Here is a 27,914-nt window from a genome sequence, read left to right on the forward strand (position 1 = left end):
ATATTAGTTACATTTCCATAGTTACATTTGTTATATTAGTTATAATAATTAATCTTATCCTTTTGTCTTATTATTATTTAAAAAAAAAAAAGAAATTAAATATTAAATTAATTATGTAATGAGAAAAAAGTTTTTTATTTCAAACTAGTGTTGGAAATTAAAATCATTAAAAATTTTAAAACAAAATGTTTTCAGTAAGAAAAATAGTTTATTGTTTAAATTTTGCAAATGTTTTGTTAAAAAAATAATTAGTTATGAGTTTAAATTATTAGTTATGAGTTGCTAAACCATTTATTTCGTACTTTGGTAATATTGTTAACAGACTCAAATGGCTAATTGTGTTGAAAGCTCTAGTTAAGTTAATAAATACGGCTCTGACAAGATGTTTATCATCATGTTTTTTTTGACGTTAATGGTAAAAATTGTTACAGCTGATTCTGTAGAACACTTGAATCTGTAACCAAATTAGTGGTTGCATAATAAATTGTTTTCTACATAGTTGCTGATTTTTTGATTTTCACTAAAACTTTAGATATTATAAGAAGGACAGAGATTGGTCTGTAGTTATCAAACTTTAATTTTTTGCCAGATTTTTATAATCTTGTAAATTATTTTTATTGTCAGCCTATTTACAACTGGATTACTAGATTATTAAACAAGGTTATCAAACAAGATTACCAAACAAGATTACCAAACAAGATTATCAAGCTTCAAATGATTATGATTAAAATTAAAATGATTGTAATTAGAATTAGTAAAAGTAAAATCGTGTTACAGTAGACTTAAATTAAACAATAAATTAGAATAAATCAGACAAAACAATAAATCAGGCATAAGAAATCCAAATCAATATTCAAGTTAAATTGAATATTGAATTGGATTTCTTATGTACTGCTTTATATTTCAAAAACATTTCAATATATACTTTTGGTTTTATACAGAGTTTTTGCTTTATCAAATAATTTGATATGTTTTTAAAAGTTGTTTGACATGTATTTGAATAAATTGTGAGTAAAAATTTTTTCTACTTGTCTTCGGTCTCTTTTTTTCAATATTTGCTTTAAATTTAAATAATAAATTTGCTTTTTTTTAAAATAAGTTATCAAGAAAAATTAGAAAAAAAATGCAGTTTCATTTAAAATAGGATGCATAATAAATTGCACTTAATTATTCATTAAATGGTGTTTTGTTTAATTTTATTATTTTTGTGTTTTACTCTATTAATTAATATGTAAGTGATCTGTAAAATGGGTCATTATTGATAGTGGCGCTTAAATATGTTTTATGTTTAGTTTAATAAATTATCTATTTTAAATAACAGAAAGGGGGTTCTATAAATAACACACAACTCCAATTAAGTGTTCTATGTTCTACATAGAGGTCATTTTTTTAAATAGCCAATATTTATTTTGTGAGGTTTTATGGAATTAATATAACACTCTCATTATAGGAGAGTGTTCGCTAAAATTGCTAAAATCTAAATCTAAAAATCTTATACTTAAAAACATGTTTAAAAGATTAACATTTAAAAGATATCAGAATAAAAAGTTCATATAAAAAATATATAAAATATATATATATAAGCTTTTTCAACAAAAAAAAAGACTATTATTATGCAACTAAAGTTTAGCAATTTAAAAGAATAAGCTATATTGATAATTATATGTTCCAGATGCCAACAAACAAGGAAGGTCAGAATAATGACATTTTTATTTTTTGATTTATATCCAGTAACGTCAATGCTACAAAAATAATAATCTGTTTTTTTCTCTGTGAAAGGTAATGTCGGTCTAAATAATTTCTTCTCCGTTATTGATCATTTTCTAAGGTCTTCAACACAAATTTAGCATACCTTGTGCAAAGGCAAAGATCTTTCTTGATCACTTAGTTTTATTCCAAAATATGTGTACTTCTGTGTGCTTTTATAACAAACTCTGTATTGCTAAATGTTTTTTAATTACAATTTCACCGTACATGCTGCAAAAAATTGACACTTTTTACAATCTTGGTTAACTAATATTATAAAGTGCACCTGGGCAAAATAATGAAAAATGAGGTTGTGTTTTCTAAAGGTTAGTTTACTTACCGGTACCAGTTAAGCAGACCAATATTTGAACTACTTAACTTGTTTAGACCTAACATCCATGTGTGTGATCACCAAACATGTGTGTACACAATTGATTAGACCTAACATCCATGTGTGTGATCACCAAACATGTGTGTACACAATTGATTAGGCAAAGTAGTATAGCATGCAACATAACAAATGTTTTGTTATGAAACATATTAGATAAATAGTTTAATTTTTAAAATTTTGTATACCAAAGTTTTGAAAATTGGTGGGTGAAATGACATTATTATTTTTGTACTCAGCATACAAAAAGAAAATGGTAGGCATTTTTTTTGTTGACCTGTGTATTTAATGTATTGTATAAACATTTATAGTTAATAAAACATTAAAGCAGGCGATGCTTGGAAACAAGTTATGATTAAAGTTTGTATAATTTTTTAATTAATTTTTTTTTTCTTTATTACAAAAATGTATTAAAAGTAGAATTATTATTGCAGGCCAAACCTGGAACTGTTGAAATTATTATGGCAGTTGTAAAATATAAAACAAAAATGATAAATCCACGCAAAGGCGTATGTTCCAATTGGTTGGCATCATTAATACCTGATCATAAAGATATTATTAATATATGGATATGTCCTGGAACTATTACTTTTCCGAAGCATGATTGTCCAATCATTATGGTTGGTCCAGGTATACATATTAAGTTAAAGTTATTTAAAAAATGTAATTTATAAAGAGAATTACAATAAACAATTGATGAAAGCATTTGATTATTGTGTTGTAAAGAGATGCAATAGACCTTAGCTATTGATGTTTAAATACTGATTGAAAAAACAAAGGACTACATATTTAATTTCTCTGTTTATTCTTTGATTCTCGAAAAAGACCTTTCAGAAACTTTTGTGAGAGTAGTGAAAAATATTGTCTTTTTTTTGTTTGTTTGTTTTATTTTAAGATCCTTTGCTTCTATTATTTGTTCAAACTTGTTTAAAAATGTGATAACTCAAAATCAGGTTATCACGCTCAGGAAATTTTTTTCTCTTTTGTTGATGTAGAAGAATGATAGTTTACTAAAACTTTGGATTCTTTTCTCCAAAGAATCAATAAAATAAACTTTTATATATTTAAAAATACCTTTATAAGAAAAAGTTTAAGTGTAACCATAGATGCATAGATCCTTTGTTCATATTGATCAACTGAAATTCTGTTTCGGTATCGGTTTCGACTGAATTTTCAATTTGAACTGATACCGAAATTTCGGTTTCAGTACTTTTTATAAATTCGGTAGAAAGCAAAGTTTCAGTTCAAAAATATACTAAAAATTGAAAATTTTGTAAGATTTTAAACTTTTATCTATTTTAAAAAAACAGTTATTTTTGAGAATTTTCACAAAATTTTTTAAGAATTTTCACAAAATACCTCAAAAAAATCTTGTTTTGCAGAGAAAATGTGCCTGTTGTTAACTTTCACTATTAACTTATATTGCCAACTTATGTATTAAATCTTAATTTGTGATATATCAGATCACGCGTAATACGCATGTAATCAATTTAACATAATACAAGTATAAAAAAACTACAAATGTAAAATTGCATTTTTAAATGAATTTTTCAAATGAAATTAATTTTAACTAGCCAAAATGTCGGTATCGGTTTTGATAAAATATTTACCTAAATGTCAGTTTTGGATTCAGCAGCGAACTAGAGTACCCGAAGTTTCAGTTTATTTTGGTTTCATCTTTTTTTCTGTTTTGGTCAATCACTATTTGTTTAGACTTAAAAATAAACTTATTTAGAACTAAAAAAGTGACAGGTCTTTTTTCATCATGAGTTTTGGTCAAATAATGCCTAATACAGACCAAAAAAAATGTATATATTGTCTTAGTATTCATGGCAAGGGTCTTTCTCATCAGTGTATGTGATATGTTTTCAGGAGCAATCTTATGTAGCTTTCTGTAAAAAATAACTCTGTAATCAAATTGCACCACATGTTATCTCTACAAAAAACTGTACAATTACCTTAACCTAATGGAGGTTGACCAAAGTTTGAAGTGTAGTTGATATTCGAAGGAAATTCAAAAATAAGTTGCTCTCTATATCAAATCTTATAATCTAAAAATAAGATTTTTGATAAACATTTTGCATTTTAGAGTAATAAAGTTAAACAAATATTTGGATAAAAGTATGAAACTTTAAAAAAATGTATTATTGGTTTTATACAAATTTATTGGTTTCGAGCAGGAAAAATGCAAAATTTTGGTAAGCAATCATTTCTTCTATGTTAACAAGCAAGGATAAATAAATAATTAAAAGATTCTTTTAAGTTTTCTTTGTGTCTAAGAAAAAAACTTAAAATGAATTTTTTTTTCTTGGACTAAAATGATTTTTATATTTTTTTTTACTATAGCAATATAGTTCTTTTATGTCATTCTCTATCTCATTCTCAATATCACAGAACCTTAGACTTTTGACCAATTTTAAATACTTGTGTCAAGGCTATGAAATATGTGAAATGTAATTTTATTCAGCTTGCAGAGTGAAAAGTTGATGTTGCTTAAAAGCATGTAGATATTGAGAATAATTTCAAATAAAACCAACTAGATAAGTTAAGAAGGAAATGTGTGACAACCAATATGAACTTGTGGTAATTAGAGCAAACCGTACTTTTAACAACTTTTTTTTCAACTTATTTGACATAGCATTTGGCTTAACATCTGGTATTTACATAGTAGAGATTTTTTTAGAAAATTACATTGAGTCTTAGATTGATTCTTTCATTACAGACTTTTAATCAGTTGAGTTCAAAACTTCCAGATCAAATATAGTTAGCAATAAATCAAAAAATGCTAAACAAATTAATTCCAAATTTTGTTTTATAATGAAGTTTATTGTATCATCTTAAGTTTTTAGTCAGTTGTACAGTTGTACAAAAGTTGTACAGTTTTCAAAGGATGCTTAAAATGCTGCTATCCATTTCTGCTTATATTCTTTCTGTCTGATTATATTTAAATTTGTTGCTGACAGACACCTTTTGACTTTTTTGAGAGAGTTGCCTTAACTAGAACAGCACCTTGATTGGGACACTTGCATTTATTTTTGAAAAAAATAAATTATGGCTATATTTTGCATTTTTCAAGTAAAACGTCTTATTTTCTACATTTCTACAGATTTTGAAAGTAATCCTTCAAAAAATGCATGAACACCATTTAAAAAACACCAGTTTAAAACTTCGTTTCATTTTTTCATTTTTTTTTTTTAAGTTATCTAATTTTGTGTTCTTTATTGGTTGCTCTGGATAAACTATACTGCTATAGGTTATACAGTTTTTTGTGTTTAATGTGATGGGATTTAAAATAAAAATAACAACAAAAACTTAGCTTTTTAATTGCTGCAAACATGATATTGTAGTGATATAATATAATAGTTCAAAGTTTCCTTGATTTGAACTATAAAGGTTTCCTTACTTAATCAGTGATAAAATCAAAGGGTTAAAGAAATAGTTCATGTGCAATTTAAAAATACCTAGTAACAACTATAAACCTCAAAAATAATAATTTTTTTTATTGCTTTTTAATCAATAAAATACAAGAACAATATATTGATAGAATATTTTTTAAATTTTTTGTTTGTAGAACTTCAGTTTGCCAGGGTAATATTAATCCTATTAGAAAGAACTGTTAAATTTGTCACTGTAAAGATAAAAATAATTTTTAATGGATTTTTGTTGATTTGCTGGGTTTTTCTTTTTTGAAAGTAACAATCTGTTCCGGTTAATGAATCCAATTTAGGAAACTGGTTGATTGGAACAAAATGATAAATTTGCAAAAATGAATTTATTTTTAGTAATTAATTAAGTGCAATCAAGTCAAATTATGGTTAAAAGTATAGTATGGTTTTCTGATTGTATTAATCAAATCATAAAAGTTTTTATAGTTATACCATCTTCATTTAATATTTATTTCTTAAGTGTTCCGATTAAGGTGACTCTTCCCTATCCTTTTTTGCTGTATGTTTTGTTGACCTCAATAATGCATAAGTTTGCGCAATGAATTGCTTTTAATATTCCATCAATTAGTTGCTTCCGAATTTTTTATATGTGTAAGCCTTTAAACCCTTTTAAAAGCTTTTCTGACAAGAAGACATGGATTATAAGAAGACAAGAATTGACATGGGTTACTTGTAACTGACCAGATGATCAAATTCACTTTGTTTTTTTTTTCAACAAAACCTTTCAATAGTTTGAGTCTGTTTGTATCTGCTAAATGCACCTCTAGTTCTAAGGTTTAGCCACTTTTGACAGTTTTACTATTTTAAATGAAGGTAGGTTGGATTTTAAATAAAAAAAGTTTTACTTATTTTGGGCTGATTAACTGTTAGTACAATTATGAAAACATTTATCAAAATTATTAAATTACATATAAAACTGTTACAGTTGTTTTTAAGTTCTGAAGCAAAAATTTATGTCTAGCAAAGTAGGTGAAGAGTTAGTTGACATTAAATGTAAAGATTCTAATAATTGACTCAAACATCTATTGATATTGGTTTAGCAGCTCGTAGAATAATACACAGTTTAGACACAGGTGAAAGTAAGCAGTTAAAATGTGTAATGAGAACATATCTGCAATTTCATTCATCAGTAAATAATCACATCTTGAGAAACTTTTCAGTGTATTTATCATTTAGAATATTAAAGCAATAAAAATTGCACATTGGATGTGCATTAGGGGTGTTCAAAAGTTAGCTTAAATTGCATTTTGATGGTAAAATATTTAAGAATTTGATACCTGAGCACTGTGACATAGTAAAGGACAGGATCAGTTTACTTGTAAGTTTTGATGGCAAGAATTGTCTGCTAGGTTGGTCAGGCATGGACTCTGGCACTGGCTTGAACCAGTTTAATACAACCAGCTATATGCTTTGATACTACCAGCAGCAATACTGGCAAACTACGTTGAGCTATATACAGGTAAAAAAAAATGAGAATGTATTTTTAATATCTTATTACTAACTGTGTTGTTTGAAAGTACTATAACAGTTTTGTAAGGCTACTGAAATATTGATTGCCATCAACACGTAGGAGAGATCCACATTAATTATTTCAAAAAAGCTGTTGGTTGCCAGGCCACTGTTGCTCATGAAAATCCTCTTTTTAAATTTCATGCAATAAAACTATATATTTATAAAATTACAAAAATATATAATTTTTTCTTTATCCGGACTTGAATTCTATTTGGAAGATAACCAAGTATGCTAAGGATGAACCTGCTGCAAGTGCAGTGTTCAAATCATGGAGAAACCATAGCTGGTACCTGGATCCAACTGTTGTTCCAATTGTCCAATCGTGCAAGAGGGCTGTAAAGCTGGTACAGGAAACAGTGTATCAAGTTAAGTCTGAGCATAAGCTGCAAAAGCTGCACAAATTCAAAAACAACTGGACCGTGCTATCCTCAAAGACCAAAAAAAAAAAGACACCAGCTCAGCTTTTGAAAGAGTTCCCTGTCATAGTGGATTTAAATGTATTCAGCTCCTGTAAAATAGACACATCAGATAGCAGCCCTGATTTGTAAAAAATTTTCCATAACCTAACTTTTAAACACCTCTAATGTGCAACTTTTACTGATTGTACAATGGATCCAATGAAGATAGCTTGATAGCTTTTGTGATAAGGTTAAGATGAAGATAGCACTGATAGCTTTTGTGATAAGGTTATCACAGAGCGAGTTATGTATACTTCGGAAATAGATTTAAAACTGATTTTGGGGCCAGAATCTGGGGATATTGAAATTTGTACTTATCAACATCATGTCTTTGGTATTAAAGATATCCTGGGTTTTCAGAAATTTATTGTTTTTATAATGTTGTGCTAACTCTCACATTATCTCATGCTAATACCCAACCTGAACAATACCCAACCTGAACAAGGCCTAATACCCAACCTGAACAAAGCTTTTTGGTCAATAATGCTTTGCTTGCTAAGGATAGGTTGTCCGTCTCAGAATATACCATTATTGCATTACAAATAGTAAAGCCAGAGATCGACATAGCTGGGTCTGTTCTTGAGTTTTTTTTATAGCAAAAGAGCTTATTGATGTAGCTAGAAAAGCAAACTCTTCAAACTTAATATTCCTAGAGGATAAAAGGAAAAAAGATGTGCTAGAAGTCAGAGAGTCAGAAGAAATGAAAAAGATGGTAAAAAAAAAACAAAAGCAGTTAAGCAAAAACTGGATGCGCAGATAAAATTAGAAAACGAATTAATAATGGAAGAAGACACAGCCAAAGTCTTTAACAATGATGCAAATGTTAAGCTATTGCTTGCAATGAAGGAATCAAGCATGCAGTCAGCAAAAGTAGCCAACATCATGTTGACCTTTAGGAAATAAGAAATTGGCTGGGACATCTAAGAAGCTTATTGAAGTTCTCTTTAAAAAGGATGAGTTGACAAAAATGTTGCACAAACAGGTTTTTACGATCATTTGAAATTAAGATTTAAACATATTTAAGATGTAATCTTTTTTTTTTTTTAATTAAGTCCTCTAAAACTTATTATCTAAAACATATTATTTGATTAGTTTTAGACGGAAGTCTTATTTCTTTATAAAGAGCAACTATGGCGTAATAATTTTATTTTATTTTTCCTACTTGGGTTTTTTTAATTTGTTCTTTTTTGTTTTGTGTCAATTACTTTATAAATAATTGTTTTGATCTTCTTGTTTCATATGAAATATAAATAAAACATATTAAGTATGGACTGTTGGGGGAGCTAATTTAAAAAAAACAGCCTTATTGAATTTAAATAATGTACTTTTATTGTCCTGAAATTGTCCTGAAGTTCATATTAGGTGAGAGGCCTATGGACATTAAGAGTAAGTATGACCAAGTATGGATAAGTGTGACCACATAAATTGATTTACCTTATGATGGTTTTAAAAAAAAATGCAATTAACACTTAAAGGGTAATATTCTAATAGCGAATTAAAAAAAGAATTTGAGAAGAAAAAGATTTTAATTAAAATTGGACTAATGATAATATTGAGTTTATTCAAAATCTAAAGTACATTTATTTTTAAAAGAAAAGTAAATGATGGTTGAGGGAAAAAGCATTTGAGAAAGAAAAAAAAACTTTTCTTTTTCTATATATTCTCAGCTCTTTTTTTTCACTAAATTGTTTAATTGATTGCAAGAAAACTCGTTAACAATGTCTTTCTAGTTCGTTTATTATAATTTTTGTGTATAATAAACTACTAATAATAAGGTACTGCTAAACTTTATAAAGTTTAGTCAGGCAAACCGATGCACATTGGTTTAACAACACTTAAGATTTGGCCAATATACAGTTTTTTGAGTAGCGCAATTTTCTCCCTAAATACAAAACCTTTCATTTTAATTTTCAACATATACAAAGATAATAGATAGCTTTATCTTAAATTATGAAATTATTTGAAATATGTATTTATACACCTTATAAGAAATGCATTTAAAAAATGCAGTTGTAACGAGTTTAAACTGATTTTTATCGTGCTATGACTTTTTACCTTAGACTTTCTTCGCAAAGATGATTCTTTTTTGAAAGAGAGTTTGTATCATTCTATAAGAAACTAAAAAATATTGCTGCCCCAACTTGCCCCATTTCGAAATAATGTGGATTTAAAAAGCTCATTTTATAAAAAAATTATCGACGTGAAAGCTAATACGACCTAAATTACCTTTAAATTTTATGTTTTAAGAGTTTTTCCTGACATTTGTGAACGAAACATTTTAATGTGAATATAAATATATATATATATATATATATCTGTGTGTGTGTGTGTATGTGTGTGTGCGTGTGTGTGTGTGTGTGTGTGTGTGTGTGTGTGTGTGTGTGTGTGTGTGTGTGTGTGTGTGTGTGTGTGTGTGTGTGTGTGTGTGTAAAATGATCTCACTTTTTTGACTTCTTTTTTTTTTTTTTTTTGTATGCGTGCGTATTTGTTGTCACAAATCTTTTATATTTTTCTTAATAAGATAAAATTCCTTTTGCAGCAATTTTTTAATGTTTTCATCATTTACTTAATAATCATTAAACCTTGTATCAATATCTTTACAATATTGGGAAATATTTAGTCGTTGAATTTTCTGATTGCGTTTAGATTTCTAGAATTTTCGTAAGTATATCTACGTTGTTATATTTTTCATGTTTTAGCAGCCGTGGCTCAGTGGTTGCGCACTTGCCTCAGAAACAGGATTCATAGTTCAAATACCACCTCTGGGCAAGTTTTGCGACATCGGTTAGGAAGGAGGCGTGAACATCTAATTAAATGCTCATCCGCGGTGCTCTGTGATAATACCGTAAGGACTTCTTGGAACACCTAAATAAAAAATTAAAAAAAAAAAGTTTTATTACATAAGGCGTCGTCCATAAATTACGTCGCGCAGTTTTGACCCCCTCCTTCCCGCCTCGTAACGCATCCGTAACACTTTTCTGCACCCCTTCCCCCATCCTTTATCATTACCCCCCCCTCCTCCTCCTCTTTAAAGCGTAACGTAACTTATGGACGACCCCTAAGAACAGACATTTTTTCTTTAGGTACAGGAGTTGCACCTTTTCGTTCATTCATAGAAGAGCAAACGTTAAAGGATAGCTCAAGTATGGATAATTTTTAAAACTGTTTTTAAAAAATATAAAAGATAAGTTTTAAAACGTTTTTTAAAACGTTTTTTATTTAAAAAAATTTTTATTCAAAAGTTTTATATAAGATTTCTTTTAAAATTTCTTTTTTTTAAAAGAATTAAAAAGTTCACTTTTTTAATACATTCATTTTCAGGTGATATAATACTATTTTTCGGTTGTCGTAATAAAGGTGGAGATGATTATTTTAATGATGAATGGAGCCGCTTAATGATTCAAAACTCCCGACTGAAAATATTTACAGCTTATTCACGTGATCAAGTATGGTTTTATAACTATTAAAAATCGATGATGATGATTTTGATGATGTAATGATGATGATGATGATGATTTTGATGATGATGATGATGATTATGACGATGATAACGATGCTTTTTTAGGCAGAAAAGATTTACGTTTATCATAAAATGGTAGAACAAGGAGAACTCATATGGAGGTTGATCTCGCAAGAGAATGCGCATTTTTTTATTGCTGGGTGAGATTAAAAAATAAACAGAATTAATATATATAATTGTTAAAGCCGTAATTGAATAATATTTTTTTAAACTATAGTTTAATTAACTTTAAGTAATTAGACATTAATAATAGATAATAACAAATTTAAATTAATTTTGTTCTTTAGAAACTCAAAAAACATGCCAAACGATGTTATCAATACCTTGAAATCCATTCTTGAAGTCCACGGCAAATTGTCACAAACAGAAGCAGAAAAATACTTTAAAATAATGGAATCAAAAAGAAGGTTCCAATGTGAAACTTGGTCTTGATTTTTGTTTTTGTACAGAAAGAAGTTAATGGTAATAATCAAGAAACGAAGATTGTGTAAACGTGACTGCACATTTCCTAGATCTAAAATACCAAGGCTACAAACAACCAATAAGTTAAGATCAAGAATACGATAAGAATAAGGCAAAATGAAATTTACAATAAAAGTTAGTTTAGAAGAAAAAAAAATTAAGTTGACAAGAAAATATAGCCAATAAAAAGTGTTCTAATAAAAAGGTTTCTTTTAAAATTTTAATGTTTTAAGTAGGTAGTTGCGATTACTGTAAAAGTACTATCAACATATCATACACCCAGATCAAGGGTGCCAAGTCAAAAATTATGGATATTGAGTTATGAATGCCATTCAATGCTCATTTTTAGAGGTTTTAGGTTTAAGTTATTTTTACTTCAGATTTTTTTTAACCGCTCTTGCGAGCAAGTTGACATGAAATAGAAACCGTTGAAAAAGAATTAAAAACCGCATCTTTTTTCATTTTTTTAACCATTTTTCTAAATATTTAAAACCTTTAAAAAATGAGGGGTCATAAACTTTATTTAGCGGTATCTTTTGAGCGTCAAAATATACTTTGATAAAGTTTGAAACCTAATTACAATTTATGTTTGAATTCAAGACGTCATTTATTAACGTTTTTTCAACGTTACGCAATAACGTTTAATCAACGTCTATTAAACAACGTTACATATCTTTGCAAAATCGATTACTCTGTCAACGTTTCCGCAACATCTTTTGCGACCGGTTTTCAACGTTGATTCAACGCTGACATGTTTGCTGGGTAACTATGTTGACGAACCACATGAACTACTTGAAGTAGAGTTTGCACTAAGACTTAATAAGTAATTTGAATTTTCAGCCAAAACGAATGAAACTTTAAATTAAAGAAACAGCATTTTTTTTTTTTTTTTTTTTTTTGATTATACTTTATTTATTGCTAACTTTTTAATATGATAGTTGATATTGTTGGAAAATTTTAAGAAATGAATTTTACAAGCAAGTTGCCGAGAAAATGCGTTGAAGAAATGGTGTTTTCATTGACTTGGCAAAAGCTTTTGATACTATTGATCACAAAATTCTTTTTAAAAAGTTGGAGTGGTACGAAATTACTGGAAATATATTAATTTGGCTTAAAAGTTACCTAAATAATCGGACACAAATTGTTTATGTTGATGATAATGTATCATCTAATTTGTTTAATATTTCATGTGGAGTTCCTCAAGGATCCATATTAGGACCCCTCCTATTTCTAATTTATATTAATGATCTACCAAAAGCTTCTAACCTAATGACAATTATGTTTGCTGATGATTCTAAGTTATTTCTTACTCATAAAAACATTTTTACACTTTTTAGCAACATGAACATTGAACTAGCCAAAATTTCCGAATGGTTTAGATTAAACAAACTATTATTAAATATTGATAAAACTAAATGGATTCTTTTTCATCCTTATGGTAAAAAGCACCAGCTGCAAAGAGTATAGGCATTTTATACAAAATAAGAAACTTTCTAGATAAACATACCTTAATTCAGTTATATTATTCGTTAATTCATTGCCATATTAATTATGCAAACATTGCGTGGGGTAGCACTTATAAAGGTAAATTTAAACCTCTCTATCGGCAACAGAAACATATAGCACGCCTTATAAATTTCAAGGTTAGTTTTGCTCACGCCAAGCGTCTTTTATATGATATGAAAGCACTCAATATATATGAGTTAAATGTTTTTAATATTCTTTGTTTTATGTATAAATGCAAGACCCACCTATCACCCGTTTCTTTTCGTAACTTGTATTTACAAAGAGATAGAAATAAATATATTTTAAGGAACGATAATTTAATTCGACAACCATTTTCTCAAAGTAATTTTGGAAAATTTTTTATTTCATTTCGCGGACCATTTTTATGGAACAGTATAGTTCTAAATACTTCTAAAGATTTTTCTCAAGAATGTAATTTTGATTCTTTTAAACAAAATCTTAAAAAACTCATTTTTTCAACTGATAACATACTAATCTACTTTTAAATTTTAAAATTTTTTGAAAATCCCTTATCTTTATTAGTATATGCATATATTTAATGTATATTCTTTTTTATTTATTTTTTTGTTTGTTTTTTTATCCACAAGCAATTAGCGGTTTCTCTGTGACAAGACGTGATGGTCTTCTTTGAGTAATCCGCGTTCTTTATATTCATTTTTAATATTTATTTTCTTAACGATATCTTGACTTGCTTACTTTTATTATTGTAACAAAGTTTTATTTATTTAAATTGTAATAAATATTGTAATAAAGAACAAAAAAATAAAAAAAAAACCTAATTTCACTGGAGAAATACAAATTCTCAAGAGGTTTTTTCTAAAAGACATGTTCACAGTTATACAATCAGGTAGTTATACCGACGACGGCGATTTTATTCCAAGTTTTACGTAATTATTAAATTCGAATTTCTTATGTTATTTTTTTATCAACATTTAATAATAATTAATTTACAATAATATTTAGAATTATTATTAAACTTTAATTTATGATTTGGCAAACTTTTTTTGGAGAATGGGATTTTTTACATTTAAATTGGGAATTTTAATTTTATGAGCGTTTAACGGGACGCCAGCGGGTTAGTTTACACCCTGAGATACCACTTTATTTTAATCAAGGCAACTGGTTCCCTATATTGGAACACTTTGATTCTTTAATCAGATCAAGTTGTTTCTTTCAAAAAAAACCCGGTAAAATCAACAAAATTGATTAAAAATGATTTTTATCTTTGCAGTGAAAATTTAAACAGTTCATTCAAAGCTTAAAATAGGATTAATATTACCCTAGCAAATTGAAATTCTACAAACAAAAAATTCAATAAAAGCTTTAATTAATATGACGTTCTTTAATTTATTGATTACAAATCACAAAACAAAGTATTATTATTAAGGTTTATGGTTGTTACGAAGTATTTTTAAGTTGCGCCTGAACTATTTCTACAACCCTTTAAATTTCATACCGATTAAGAAAAACTTTATAGTTCCAATCAAGCCAATCAGTGTCATATCATGCTTGCAGCAACTTATAAGATAAGTTTATATTGTTATTTGCATTTTAAATCCCACCGCGTTTAACACAAAAAACCGAATTGCCAAAAGTAGCATAGTTTACTACCCAGTAGACACAGCGACGTGACAAAAACGTGAATTTCACGTTACTTAGGCACGTGACATTTAGGTGACTTTTTGGTCCCCATGAAATGACCAATTCACGTGATTTATGGACGTGTTTTTCACGTTACTTTTGGCACGTGATATTTAGGTGACTTTTTGGTCCCCATGAACTGTCTAAAAGACGTGCTTTTTACGTTAATTTTGGCACGTAATTTTTAAGCAATAATTGTGCTTTATAAAAAAGGAAGAGTTTGGATTCGTATAAAGAAAAAAAAAATACATCGTCGAGGAAATATTTAATACGTATTAAATTACATGGTTTATTAGTCTGTATATTAGTTCTTGACATAAACATTTTGAATTTGTAATAAAAGCTGCACTTTTGTTAAAATATCCTCCTTATATCCAATAAGTAATAAGTACAAAGTCATACATCTGCAACTTACGAAGAGCACGCTTCGATCCACAAAGAGCACACTTCAAACTTAATCTAACGAATCAGTCGATATATTCTCCCATAAAAGCACGCTTCAAACATAATCTAACGAATCAGTCGATATTTTCTCCTATATGAGTACGCATCAAACTTTATCTAATGGATCAGATTTAGCTGAAAAGAAACGAATAAAATCTTTAACAATAATATGATTATTCAATAATTATCTTAAATCACAAACTTTTAAAACAAATATTACTTGGTAAGTTGCCAACCATTTTGGCAACAAGATTTTCTAGTCGTTTTCTTTTATCTAAATCATTAAATAATTTTAAGAAAACAATACTACATACAATGTAGAAAAATAAAAAAAGTCATTTGCCTTCTAATTTTATACTCTTATTGCTAAAAAATAAATAAGGATTTAATAAAAAAAAGACATAACAAAAAAGTCGACAGATAAATAAAAAAAAGAAGTACAAAATAATAAATAAAAGTCTAAAAAAATATTGTTTATTTATATATATTTATATCTAATATCTGTCCATAGACAAATATATATCTATATATAAAGTTAATAACTGATGCTCGTGATTAGAAAAAGACCTGTACTCACCTTATGTGATAACATCTGATTAAATAATTTGTTTTCTTCGTTTTCCATCTTCGATTATTTGCACTTGTTTCTGCATTAACTTGTTCATACATTAACTCACTAGATGCAAAGTTGACAGCCCAAGAAGTTGCTTTAAATGAGTAATCTACAAAGTTTTGAACATTAAATGTAATTTTAGAATGCACACAGAAAAATTTAAACAATTTTTAAAAATGTAATAGTTACCACATAACCACACAACATTATAGTGGAGATTTTATATCATGATTTTTCTACCCATGGTGAGATTTTCATCTCGAGGCTCCTTTTGCTGTGGAAACATTCACCACGGCTAAGGAGCCTCATCTACCCCTAATTATATTTGCCGTCCCTATTTGTGTGGCAAATAGGGACGGCAAATAGGGTACTAATTTATTTAACTTAATTTGATATAATTTAGATATTAGATATTACAACTTAAAATATATTGTTCTTTTTAGTTCTGTTTTAAATGCATTGCGTTAAAAGATATTATATAGGCCAATTTTTTTATTTTTAATTATAATTAAACTACAATAAAAATTAATTATATTATCATAAAAGTAAAATAATTATAACTAATATAATGAATACAAAAACTATACTATAAAAAAATAAATAATATAATAAAAAATATAATTTTATATTTCTTATCACAGGTTATATCTTATCACAATATATATTTCTTATCAATATATTTCTTATCACAGGTTATATCTTATCACAAAAAAAGTTTCGTTAGACGCGATATTATGGCACGTAACTTTCACGTAACTTTTACGTAAAATAGTAACCTGGACGAAGTCACCTAAAATACACGTGATTGAAACGTGAATAAAACGTTGCGTGCCTACTGGGTAAGCGCAATCAACGTAGTGTGAATACAAAATAAGATCATCGAAAAAATGAAACAAAAAAGCTTTAAATTAATGGTGCTCATGTATTTTTTGGCGGATAACTTTTAAAATAGCTATAAAAGGAATTTTAGCAAACAACTATCACAGTACTGTTAACATTCATATATTAATGAATGGCAACCCTCTCACTAAGTTCTCTTCTTAACGTCTTGTTGGAATGTCATTTACTACTGACCTTTCCTGGAAACCATATATACAATCGATTGCTAAATTAGAATCTACGAAGGTTGCTTCTCTTTATCGTGCTTGCCATTTCCTCTCCTGATTTCACTATCTACCTCTACAAATCGAGTAAAGGTCCCTGTTTGGAATACTGTTGTCATATTTGGGCTGGATTTTTTAATGATGCACTTTCTCTTCTAGACAAGTATCAAAAAGACATGGTAAATGTAGCTAGATCGCTCTATCTGCTAAGTTTGAGCCTCTTTCTGATTGTCATCAAGTTACACCTCTTTCTCTTTTCTACAAATACCAAAAATATCATGATCGCTGTTCAAAGGAGCTATCATCTCTAGTTCCATCAGCTGAAACTCATTATCGCTTGACTTATCATTCAACAAAGTCTTATTCTTTTAATGTATCTGTCCCTGCATGCTCCAAAAACTTTTGTTTAAAAGTTATAGGTTGTATGAGTCAGGAAAACATCTTCATGTTTTCCTGATTCATACAAACTATAACTTTTTAAGTCTTCTGTCAATTGTTTCCTTGCTCTATAACTGTATTCTTTTTTCAGTAACTCCCAACTTAATAGTGGTTGCTTGCAGTCTTGTTGGAAGTGAATCAGAATATATATATACATATATATATATATATATATATATATATATATATATATATATATATATATATATATATATATATATAAAAATATATATAGATATAAATATATATATATATATATATATATATCTATAAATATATATATAAATATATACATAAATATATACATATATAGATAATATATATATATATATATATATATATATATATATATATATATATATATATATAATAACTTAGTTTCAAATCTGATCCCCTGAATTCAAGCACATCTTTTACTATTTTTGTAATTTAGTCTTATTTGTTAGAGTCTTGATTTTATGCATTACACATCAAAGTTAAAAATTATCATTATGTTATTTTAAAATTTAAAAATATTTTTTATTAATTAAATCTAGTTATATAATAGTGTAAAATAGTGAAATTGGAATTTGTTTTAGAATTTGAGGGGGATGGTTGGAATTCACATTAATATACAATAATTCGTCATTAGGCTTTTTGTAGGACTTATAGGAACTTTCTAAGAGGTTAAATGTGACATCAAGAAAATTTACTATTTTTAAGTTTATGTTTATTTCAATTTGGAAGACAATGTTTTTAAAAACTTTTATAATATCTTTTCTAATTTTATCGAGTTGTGGCCCTGATTTTTTATGCATTATTATTAAACCGTACTAGTAGCCTCCAAGGGAGTTTATTTTGAAAATTTGGTTTGTGATCTTTTAGTAAAACAAACGCTTGCGCTGGTGCAACTGATTCAATTCGCGCATCTAAAATAATTTTTTTAGCAATGTTTTGAGCTTCTAAATTAATGGCGTTTTCCAAGTTTTTTGGTGCTTTTGTATAATTATTAGAAATATTTTCGCGCAGTATTTTTTGATGAGTTTCTCGGATAATTTGGTAAATGTTGCTTGTTTTGTCAGCAAAAACTAAAATATTAGGGTTCAATTTTATATTATTAATGTCTAGTTTTAATTGTTTTTGGAATTCATTATTTATGTTTTGAAATTTAATAGTTTTTATTAAGTGTAATATATCATTTTCAAAAGTTTCCAGGTCAGAAATAAATGGTGGGGCGTTTTTTGTTTTGAATCCATAATTTTCATTCTGTTTTTTTTTCAATTAAAGGGTTTTTATTTTTTTCAGATTCTAAGAAAAAATGGGCTTTCCAACAAATTCTTTTAATAAAGTGCTAAACTACTTTGTCTATTAAAGAAATAGTATAACTTTTTTTGTCTGGGATCGGGATATTTTTTTTGAGAGAGTAAGTAAAATTGTTAGTTTCCATGTTTAGGTTACGTAAAATACAATTGAAGAGTGCACAACAAGTATAAATAGGAGCTTAATATGTAAATTATGTTAGTGTATTTTATAAATATAGTGCCTAATGTTCTTAAAGAACAGAGCAATAATAAATTCTATTATATTACAATTCTAATATATATATATATATATATATATATATATATATATATATATATATATATATATACATATAAATATATATATATATATATATATATATATATATATATATATATATATATACATATAAATATATATATATATATATATATATATATATATATATATATATATATATATATATATATATATATATATATATATATATATATATATATATCAAATATGTTAGTGTATTCTACAAAAAGAGTGATCAATATTCTTAAAAAACAGAGCAGTATTAATTTAGTATAAGAGACATCTAAGTTTAAAATATAGCATATAGATATATATCATATAGATATTTATATGTAGATATTACAGTTCCCATTTTCATTATGTCTTTGTGATATTACGAAGTATATCATGGTATTTAAAGTTTAACCAGTTTTGAATTTTTTAAAAATTTTAAAAAATCCATTTAAAATTAAGGGCAACGATAAATACAAGTTGGATTACCGGTGCTACATTATAACACTTCACAAAAACTCAAAATTGATTAGATCTCGATACTTAGCAAGGCATTATTTCGCTCGATTATCTCCGTTTAATGCTTATATAAAATTTTCTTTTATTTTATTCTCATTCATTCTAATCCCCCGAGGAACCTAACTATATTAAGAAACTTTTATAATAAAATCTATCAACGTCTTCGTGCCACTTCTGATAGTAGAACACGTTGGGTTTTGATTATACATTGATACATATATATATATATATATATATATATATATATATATATATATATATATATATATATATATATATATATATAAATATATATATATATATATATATATATATATATATATATATATATATATATATATATATATATATATATATATATTTATGTGTATGTTGACATAAAAGTGTATCTACTAACATATTTTGATCGAGTCTCAAAATTTTCCGCTTAATATCAACTTTGTTGTCACTGCTTTTTACAACTAACTTGTTTTTGTTTTGTCGATTGGGATTTAAAATAAAAAAATTTAAGCCGATTGATCTAGGCACTGATGGTGAGTCCAATTATTAATTTTTTTTTTTTTTTTTTTTTTCATTCTCATTTTTATATACTATACGGATGATGGTTTTCCATTCATTATGGTGGTTTGTAAATACCAGCATACACAGGAAAGCTCTTATTTATGGACACGCATATATATATATATATATATATATATATATATATATATATATATATATATATATATATATATATATATATATATATATATATATATATATATATATATATATATATATATATATACACTCTAAGATGAATTCAGGGAAATTATTACATGAATTATTCAGTTAATTTTTCCGCCCTTAAAATCAGGCGAAATTCCTGATTTTCAGTTGAACGATTCAGGTTATTTCGTGCTCTGATTTATTCAGGCACACAAATTAAGAAAAACGCGTTTACTCCATATTGAAATATTCAGTAGCTAAATTTCTAGCGTGGTATGTACACTCAACTTTTGTTCTAAGTGTTGTAAAATGAAAGGTTTTAAAATATTATACTTTTTACAGATTGAAATTACTACAATATTATTATTGTCTTAAAATACTTCATATATTGTATATGACTTCATAAATTTATAAGTTATTATTTATCATAAATAAAATTTAATTAACTGATTTCTTAAAATGAATTAGTTTTTAATTACTTGACAATTGAGAATGGCTCAATTACCCACTGAATTATTTCATGCGTTTGTCAATGAATTGTCTCTAAAGAAGTTAGAGAATAGTATGCAGGTTCTAGAAGGTATGTTAATTTTCTGTACATTAGACTTGATTAGTACTAGTTATTTTTCTCAATAATAATTTAAAGTTTTTTTTTCAATAATAATTTAGAAAAATGTTAAATTTCCTTGTAGTACTGTTATACCTTTAGTACTAAATGCAAATTTAACAGTACTAATTAAATTAAATTTACATTACTCTGAATTATATTCACCTTTATATAAGAATTGAGTTTTGTTTCTATATATTTAAAATATAAACTTTGAATTAAATGCTATAATATCTACCTTGTTTATAAAATAATATAAAAAAAGTTATTTTGTTTTAAATTGATATTTTTTCAGAAAATGGTATTGATGCTGATGCGATAATGCTGGTTACCATCGAGGATTTAAAGTTGATGTTTCCGAAGCTTGGAGATTTTTTAAAGATTAAAAGTGTATTTTCTACTATATATTCTAAGGTATTTTTTAACTAAAACAATTTTTGCTGTTTACGGGTTCACTAATATAAAAAAGTAAATCAATAAAAATGCAGTTAACATGCTTTAAATGTGCACGCAATTTCCCAACAATAAGGTTTTTACTTTGCCATATGAAAGGTATACATGCGCTTGAGGAACCAAGTGAACTTGTATGTAGCCAGAAAGGATGCAAAAGATTATTTACATCTTTTCATAGTTTTCAAAAACATGTGCGTTCTCATGTTAAAAAAGAAGTTTGGAAAGTGCCTTTTGTTGCTAATCAAATACTTGATTTATCACAAGGCAATTTTGATAGGTTTGCGCCAGATAGCTTTGCGCCAGAAGATTTTGATGATGTTAATGATGCTCCTGATGCACAACCGATTCTAGATGTAGCTGAATGTTTTGACCATAGAGGAATATTTTTACCAGCTGCCAAGTTTCTTCTTAATCTAATATCTGCTGCTATACCATTAAGCAATATCAATGACATCCGTAATGGCTTGGATGAGATGTTTTCTGTTTTTGCTTGTGCTGTGCAACATAAAGTCAGTGAAGTATTTACTATGAATTGTTCAGAGAATAAAAACACAGCAGAAACTTTTCTTGCTGCTCTTGAACACCCATTCCAGAATATTGATACTATGAAAAAGCTGAGTACATATCTAGAAAGGGTTGGTGCATTAATTATCCCTACTGAAATTGTATTGGGACATCGGTGGGAAACAAAGATGGGCAAGCAAGTTCAAGTAGAAGACACTTTTATGTTTGTGCTCATCAGCAAAACCCTTAAGTATATTTTTAGACACTCTGATTGCTGGTCAGCCTGCACTTTTAGTGAAAATATAGCTGAAGGTGGAATCTTATGTGACTACCAAGATGGAAGTAATTACCAAGCACATCGAAATCGCCATCCCTTGCCTTCAGTTAATTTTATCACCCACGAACTTATTGTTCAACTCTATTATGATGATGTCGAAACAGTAAATCCTATAGGATCAAAAGCGTCCATACATAAGCTTGGAACATTTTACTTTATTCTGAAAAATTTTCCAGCTGTTTTTAATTCCAATTTAGCAAATGTACATTTAGTTGCATTGACATATGTCAATGACATAAAAAAATATGGCATTAATGCAGTTTGAAGAGCCATTGTTGATGATTTAAAATGTATGGAGGATGGATTTCAAATTAAAGTTGATGGTGAAGCTACTTCAAGACATAAGCGATGCATTCTTAGTCAAATTACAGGGGACAATCTTGGACTTCATACTTGTTTAGGCTATGTAGAGTCTTTTGATAGTGACTTTTGTTGTGATCTTTGCACAGCTGACAAAAAAACAATGCAAAGCATTTTTACAGAAGTTCCAACGCTTCAACGAACTGTAGCACAACATGAGGAAATTGTTAACAAATTAGCTATGCAGCAAGTTTATAAAGCTGATTTTGGAATAAAAGTTATAAGTATTTTAAAAGAACTTAAGTACTATCATCCGGCTAAAAATGATACTGGGGACATCATGCATGATATTTTAGAAGGTATAGCTCCTTTAGAAATCAAATTGGTTCTTTATATTTTTATTTACGTGCAACATCTTTTTGATTTAAATTTGTTAAATAATCGTCTTAGACATTTTCCTTATGGATTAACATTACAAGACAAAAAACCCAGTCTGATAACTGAAAATCGATTAAAAGATAATAGTTCTCTTCTTGGACAGAGATCTAGTCAAACAATGACTTTACTAATTGTCCTGCCTTTGTTGATTGGCGATAAAGTACCAAGTAACTCTGAACACTGGAAACTTTTGCTGCTACTGTTAAAAATTTCAAATAATGTATTTTCACCTGTAGTCCACAAATTTGACATGACATATTTAGCGGCTTTGATTTCTGACCATAACACCCTATTCAAAAATCTTTTTCCAAATAAGAATTTAATGTACAAACACCACAGGCTGACACATTATCCAAGTCTAATCTTAAAAAATGGGCCATTTGCCAGGATGTGGTGCATGCGTTTTGAAGCCAAACACAATTTTTTTAAGAGATTAGCCCACATTGTGTGCAATTTTCGTAACATTGCCTACACTCTTGCATTTCGTCATCAACTTGCACAATGTAGTCAGTGGTGGAAAAAAACAGGTTTTAAACAAAGCCTTATTGTGGGCACATTTACAGAAATACTTTTATATCTTGTGCCGAATGGAGAAACAATATCATCACATTTTGCAGATCAACATGCTATTGTATATTTAGCAAATTTTATTGAAGCCTATGGTACTGTTTACAAACCTGGAATGTCACTAATAGCAGACATTAATGAACATGGAGAGCCAAACTTTATTTGTATAGACAAGATTGTGATCATGGACAAAAAAGCTCATTTGTTATGCCATAGTTTTAGGCTCATTTAGTTTGATGAGCACCTACACAGCTACACTGTAACTTGTGATGATACCAAAACTGTCAGCTGTCAACTACACACTTGATAGTTTGCTTGACTATCATCCTGTTTTTTCGGGTACTTGCTATAATCCGATCTGTCACTTTATGCACATTTCATTGTGTCACACACTATGTGCAGATAACATATAAATGTGATATAATTTGGTCAAATATTTTGATTTGTAAGACATACATTATGAGTTAAAACATAAATGAGTTGTTTTATTTAGATACCATGTGTATTTGTGTGCTTTTCTTTGACTTAGGATTTTTCGAAATTAAAAAATAATAAAATTTGAATATTATTCAATTTTGTTAATGTATATATATGTATAATTTTTATCATATATATATATGTATAATACTTTATGTATTTATATTCATATATATATATATATGTATATATATATATATATGTGTGTGTATATATATATATAAATATATATATATATATATGTATATATATAAATATACATATATATATATATATATATATATATAAATATATATATATATATATATATATATATATATATATATATATATATATATATATATATATATATATATATATATATATATTAGAATAACTAATCAGTAATATTATAAAGATTTAAAATAAAATGAGTGATGTAATATTGTACTCTTGCAATATTTCTTTGTATGATAGATTTATAGCTTTAACTTTAAGATTGTCTATAATACTTGTCTTGAAACTCTCTCTCTATTATCTCAATAACTTTATGTAAATTATCAATAACTATGTATAAATCTCTAACTCTCACCTCAATATTGGATGAAAACTTGAACTAAGGTATAAACTTGCATTATTCTTAGCATATTTATTTAGTAATAGAATGTGAAGCCTCCTTGCCATATCAACTCCGACTAAGCATATATACAACTACAAAGCTCTGCATCTATATTGTACCTACAACAACAATCATAATGGATCAATTAAATTCCGGTGTTGTTAGCAGTTCAGTTAGAACATCATATCAATGTCAATATAAGTTTGTGAGTGAAATTTGTTTAATAAATAATATTAAATGAAACTTTTAAGCTTTCTTAATAAAATTGTTATATTTATTAATAAGCATAGTAAATGATTATTAGCTTGCATTTGCTACAAAAGATTATTTTTTTCTATAATTTTTGTTAAATGTTGTATTGTGAGTTATGGTTGTTATTAAATTTATATCATTAATGCATATATATTTATAATTTATAATTTTGTTAGAAGCTTAAACTTTTTTTGAAATTATTTGTATAATTGTATATATTTCACTATTTGTAATATTGTAAAAGCGAATTTTTAAGGACATTGATGGTATGTTGAAAGATCACCCTAAAGGTGCATCAATCTTGTCTGAGTTTGAACGAACCGGGCAGTTAGTTTTGATGAAGGATCTTTTCGTGCGTATCATTGTTGGAAATCTTGTAAAAGATAATAACTGGTTAGGAAGTCTTTAATATGATATTTTAATCAGATACTTATATTTGTTTGGTATTTGAATGTTTGAATATTGTGTTCGAATACTTAAATCAGTAAATAAAACAAATCTAAAATAAAATAAATTTTAAATCTAAAAAAAACAAATCTAAAATAAAAGAAATTTTATTTTAGATATAAGTTATTATTTATAAAAAATTTACTGCAAAAAATAAATGGAGCTATAGGAAGGTTATTAAACACAACAGAATTGATTTTCTTTTTTTGCAGCTATCCCAATACAAAGATAAAAAAGTCTTTGGCAATGGAGGTGATAAACCGCTTTCCAACCTTAAGAAGTGGTAATGGAGATGGTTATGTAAGTGTTGTTATAAGTCTAATTGAAACTTTTGTTTGCATATTTATGGAAATAGGAATATAGTTTAAATTTTATTTAGTTTAGCTTTACGAAACTTTTTTTTTTACTTAAAGGATGCTTACTTCAGACAGTATGTTGAAGTAATACGAAACGGAAAATTAAGAAAGTATTCCCCGTCAGGCTATATTGAAGAACGCTTAAAGACGCTGAGAAAACAACTTCCGGTTATTGAAAAGGCACACAAGCTGCATCAGAAGCGCCTAAGAACAGATGCAGTTGATCTAGTCAATGGAACCATGACTAGATCATGACTAGATGGTTTTTATTTTAATTGTTTGTTTATAGATTGAACATTTGCATTAAGTATATATTTAAAATATATTTATTTGGATAACTCTATAGTTGAAAAATTTGTATTCAATAATAGTATAACAATTATTGATTTACTTGTAAGTTTTATTTGTTTTTATATATATTATTTCTTGATTTTCATTCTGATTTATTCATAGTTTTATCCTATTTATATGTAATGGTGTATTTAAGTGCTGTATTAAAATATATTTAAAGATATAGTAAAAGATTATATGCCTTTTTTTAATATTTTCAATTTTTTTCATCAGAGTATTTTACCGAAGATGAAAGGGCACTAACCCATGAACTTATAAACGAGACACCTAACGAGGATCACATAAATATTATTATGGGATCAACCTATTCAAGTCGCAGTCTCTGGGTTAGGGAAGGAAGACCTCCAATAAAAACAATTTTTTTATCATTTCCCCCATTAAGAAATATTTACTCATCTGCGGTAAGCTTTTAATCTGCTTTCAGTAATCATTGTGTAGTTAGTTGATGAAATTATGAGCCAGTAATTATGAGTCACTGTTTGTTAGTTGTTTACATTAATGATTTATCTTATAAACTAATTAAATTATTTAGGAAGAATTCTGTAGAAGTGCACCCAACAGCAAACGGCTAGTGGAGGGACTGGGAGACTGTTTTTCCAGGATCCTTTTGTATGCCAAAGGAAAATGCAAAGGGTTGTCAACCAACCTTGCAATATTACTTGATGAAATAGCAGCTGACAACAACCTACTCGAAAGTACATGTTTGTTTAATTTTATTCAAATTTAAATAGAGATCCTATCTACAAATAAGTTAAAATTAACTTATTATTAAGTTTATAAAAATTATATTGTTTTAGTTACTTTTATTATGTGTATGTAATGTATGTACTTGGCAATATTTTTACAGAAACCAAACAAGAATACGCTCTGTTACTACCTCCGCTTATGCTGAGTGTGCCTATGTGAAATCGGCAACGTGACTCGGTTGCTGAAGTGTGCAACCGAGTCACGTTGCACACTTCAGCAACTATATATTTATTAGGGTAGTCCAAAAAAGTCAAGTTTCATATATTGCAGAGGCATGTTGTTTTTTATGTTCATTTTGTTTAAAAAAGCTACTGTGCAAAATATTACATAGTTCGGACTGTATTTAGAGGTTGCTCAATGCTATAAAAGTTTCATAGTTGATGCCACAGTGTAAATACTGTGTAATTTTCATTTATTTTTATTTTCTGGCTCAGCAGTGAAAAATTACAATATAACTATAGATTAAATGAATCATATTATCAAAATAATGCAAATTGCAGGAACAAGTAAATGAATTTAAGACAAATTTAAATTTAAAAATCACTGAAAAGTTATTGAAATCAAAATATGCAAAAAACGTGACAAAACTAGAACACAATCATTCACATTGTTCGTTAATGTCAGAAAAGTCATTTGAGGGGGTGGAGACGACATGGTGCTCCACAACTAGTAGTAGTGCTTGTTTTCGTCCCTTGTCAAAGAATCATTGAAAGTGGAAATCATTGCAGCTCCCCTCTCTGCCCCATCATTTACAATTTTCAGTTTCTCAAGCTTTCTGCACCCTTCCTGAAACAATCCACCTTTAAGCCATCTCCATTTCCTGTACAGTCTGAGAGCAACTTGCCATCCCAGTGTAATACTAAAAAAGTATCCTTCTGTTGAACTTCATTGATGAATGAATCCCTCACGGTGGCTGTTGTGATAACCCTGCTTTATATACTAGCACGTCGAACTGTGCTACTGGAGATTGATCTGTTGCTGTTGTGGCATTCAAAATGTGAACAGTGCGCCAGTCTGAAATGTTAATACGGTCCAATGCAGAAACCAACTCTGGAGTCATTTTCAATTTCTTGGAGGAAGTTGATTGCTTTGATCTTGATTACGTCTTTAAGGAGAGCCATGTTCTGATGACTCTGAGTCTGAAAAGGATAGTGTCGAGTCAACAAGTTGCACCTTTAAGCTTCCATTTTTTTCTTCTCTTTCTCTATTCGCTCTTTTTTTTTGGCAGTTTGCAATGATTGCATGGGTCTCCATAACTGGAATATGTGCCTTTGTCCACAAGAACAGCACTTCGTCGACGACCTTTTTGTGATTCTCTTGACTGTTGGTTCCAAAGAAGAAACTACGCTTTAGAACATCTTTTTCTGTTGGAAGGAATCACTC

The 27,914-nt window shown here is 27.7% G+C and overlaps 2 protein-coding genes across 4 annotated transcripts in view; both read left to right on the forward strand.

The window, feature by feature from the left end:
- The window catches only part of LOC100199054 (NADPH-dependent diflavin oxidoreductase 1), a 67,320-nt gene extending 55,758 nt beyond the window's left edge, over window positions 1–11,562 (forward strand). For all 3 annotated transcript variants that reach the window (XM_065790645.1, XM_065790643.1, XM_065790644.1), the window contains exons 12-16: window positions 2,569–2,764; window positions 10,634–10,693; window positions 10,872–10,996; window positions 11,116–11,210; window positions 11,358–11,562. In XM_065790645.1, coding sequence (XP_065646717.1) covers window positions 2,569–2,764; window positions 10,634–10,693; window positions 10,872–10,996; window positions 11,116–11,210; window positions 11,358–11,502 — 621 coding nt within the window. In that variant the 3' untranslated portion in view covers window positions 11,503–11,562. The remainder of the gene's footprint in view (window positions 1–2,568; window positions 2,765–10,633; window positions 10,694–10,871; window positions 10,997–11,115; window positions 11,211–11,357) is intronic.
- Window positions 11,563–20,441: 8,879 nt separating this feature from the next.
- On the forward strand, window positions 20,442–26,782 carry LOC136076888 (uncharacterized). The gene is made up of 8 exons (XM_065790646.1): window positions 20,442–20,677; window positions 21,000–21,118; window positions 24,887–25,023; window positions 25,290–25,377; window positions 25,491–25,695; window positions 25,998–26,185; window positions 26,317–26,479; window positions 26,632–26,782. The coding sequence occupies exons 1-5, from the start codon at window positions 20,590–20,592 to the stop codon at window positions 25,686–25,688; spliced, it is 630 nt and encodes a 209-aa protein (XP_065646718.1). The 5' UTR covers window positions 20,442–20,589; the 3' UTR covers window positions 25,689–25,695; window positions 25,998–26,185; window positions 26,317–26,479; window positions 26,632–26,782.
- The last annotated feature ends 1,132 nt before the right edge of the window (window positions 26,783–27,914 follow it).

The sequence above is a fragment of the Hydra vulgaris genome, chromosome 02 (genome assembly GCF_038396675.1).
Source record: "Hydra vulgaris chromosome 02, alternate assembly HydraT2T_AEP".
Classification (NCBI taxonomy): Eukaryota; Metazoa; Cnidaria; class Hydrozoa; order Anthoathecata; family Hydridae; genus Hydra; species Hydra vulgaris.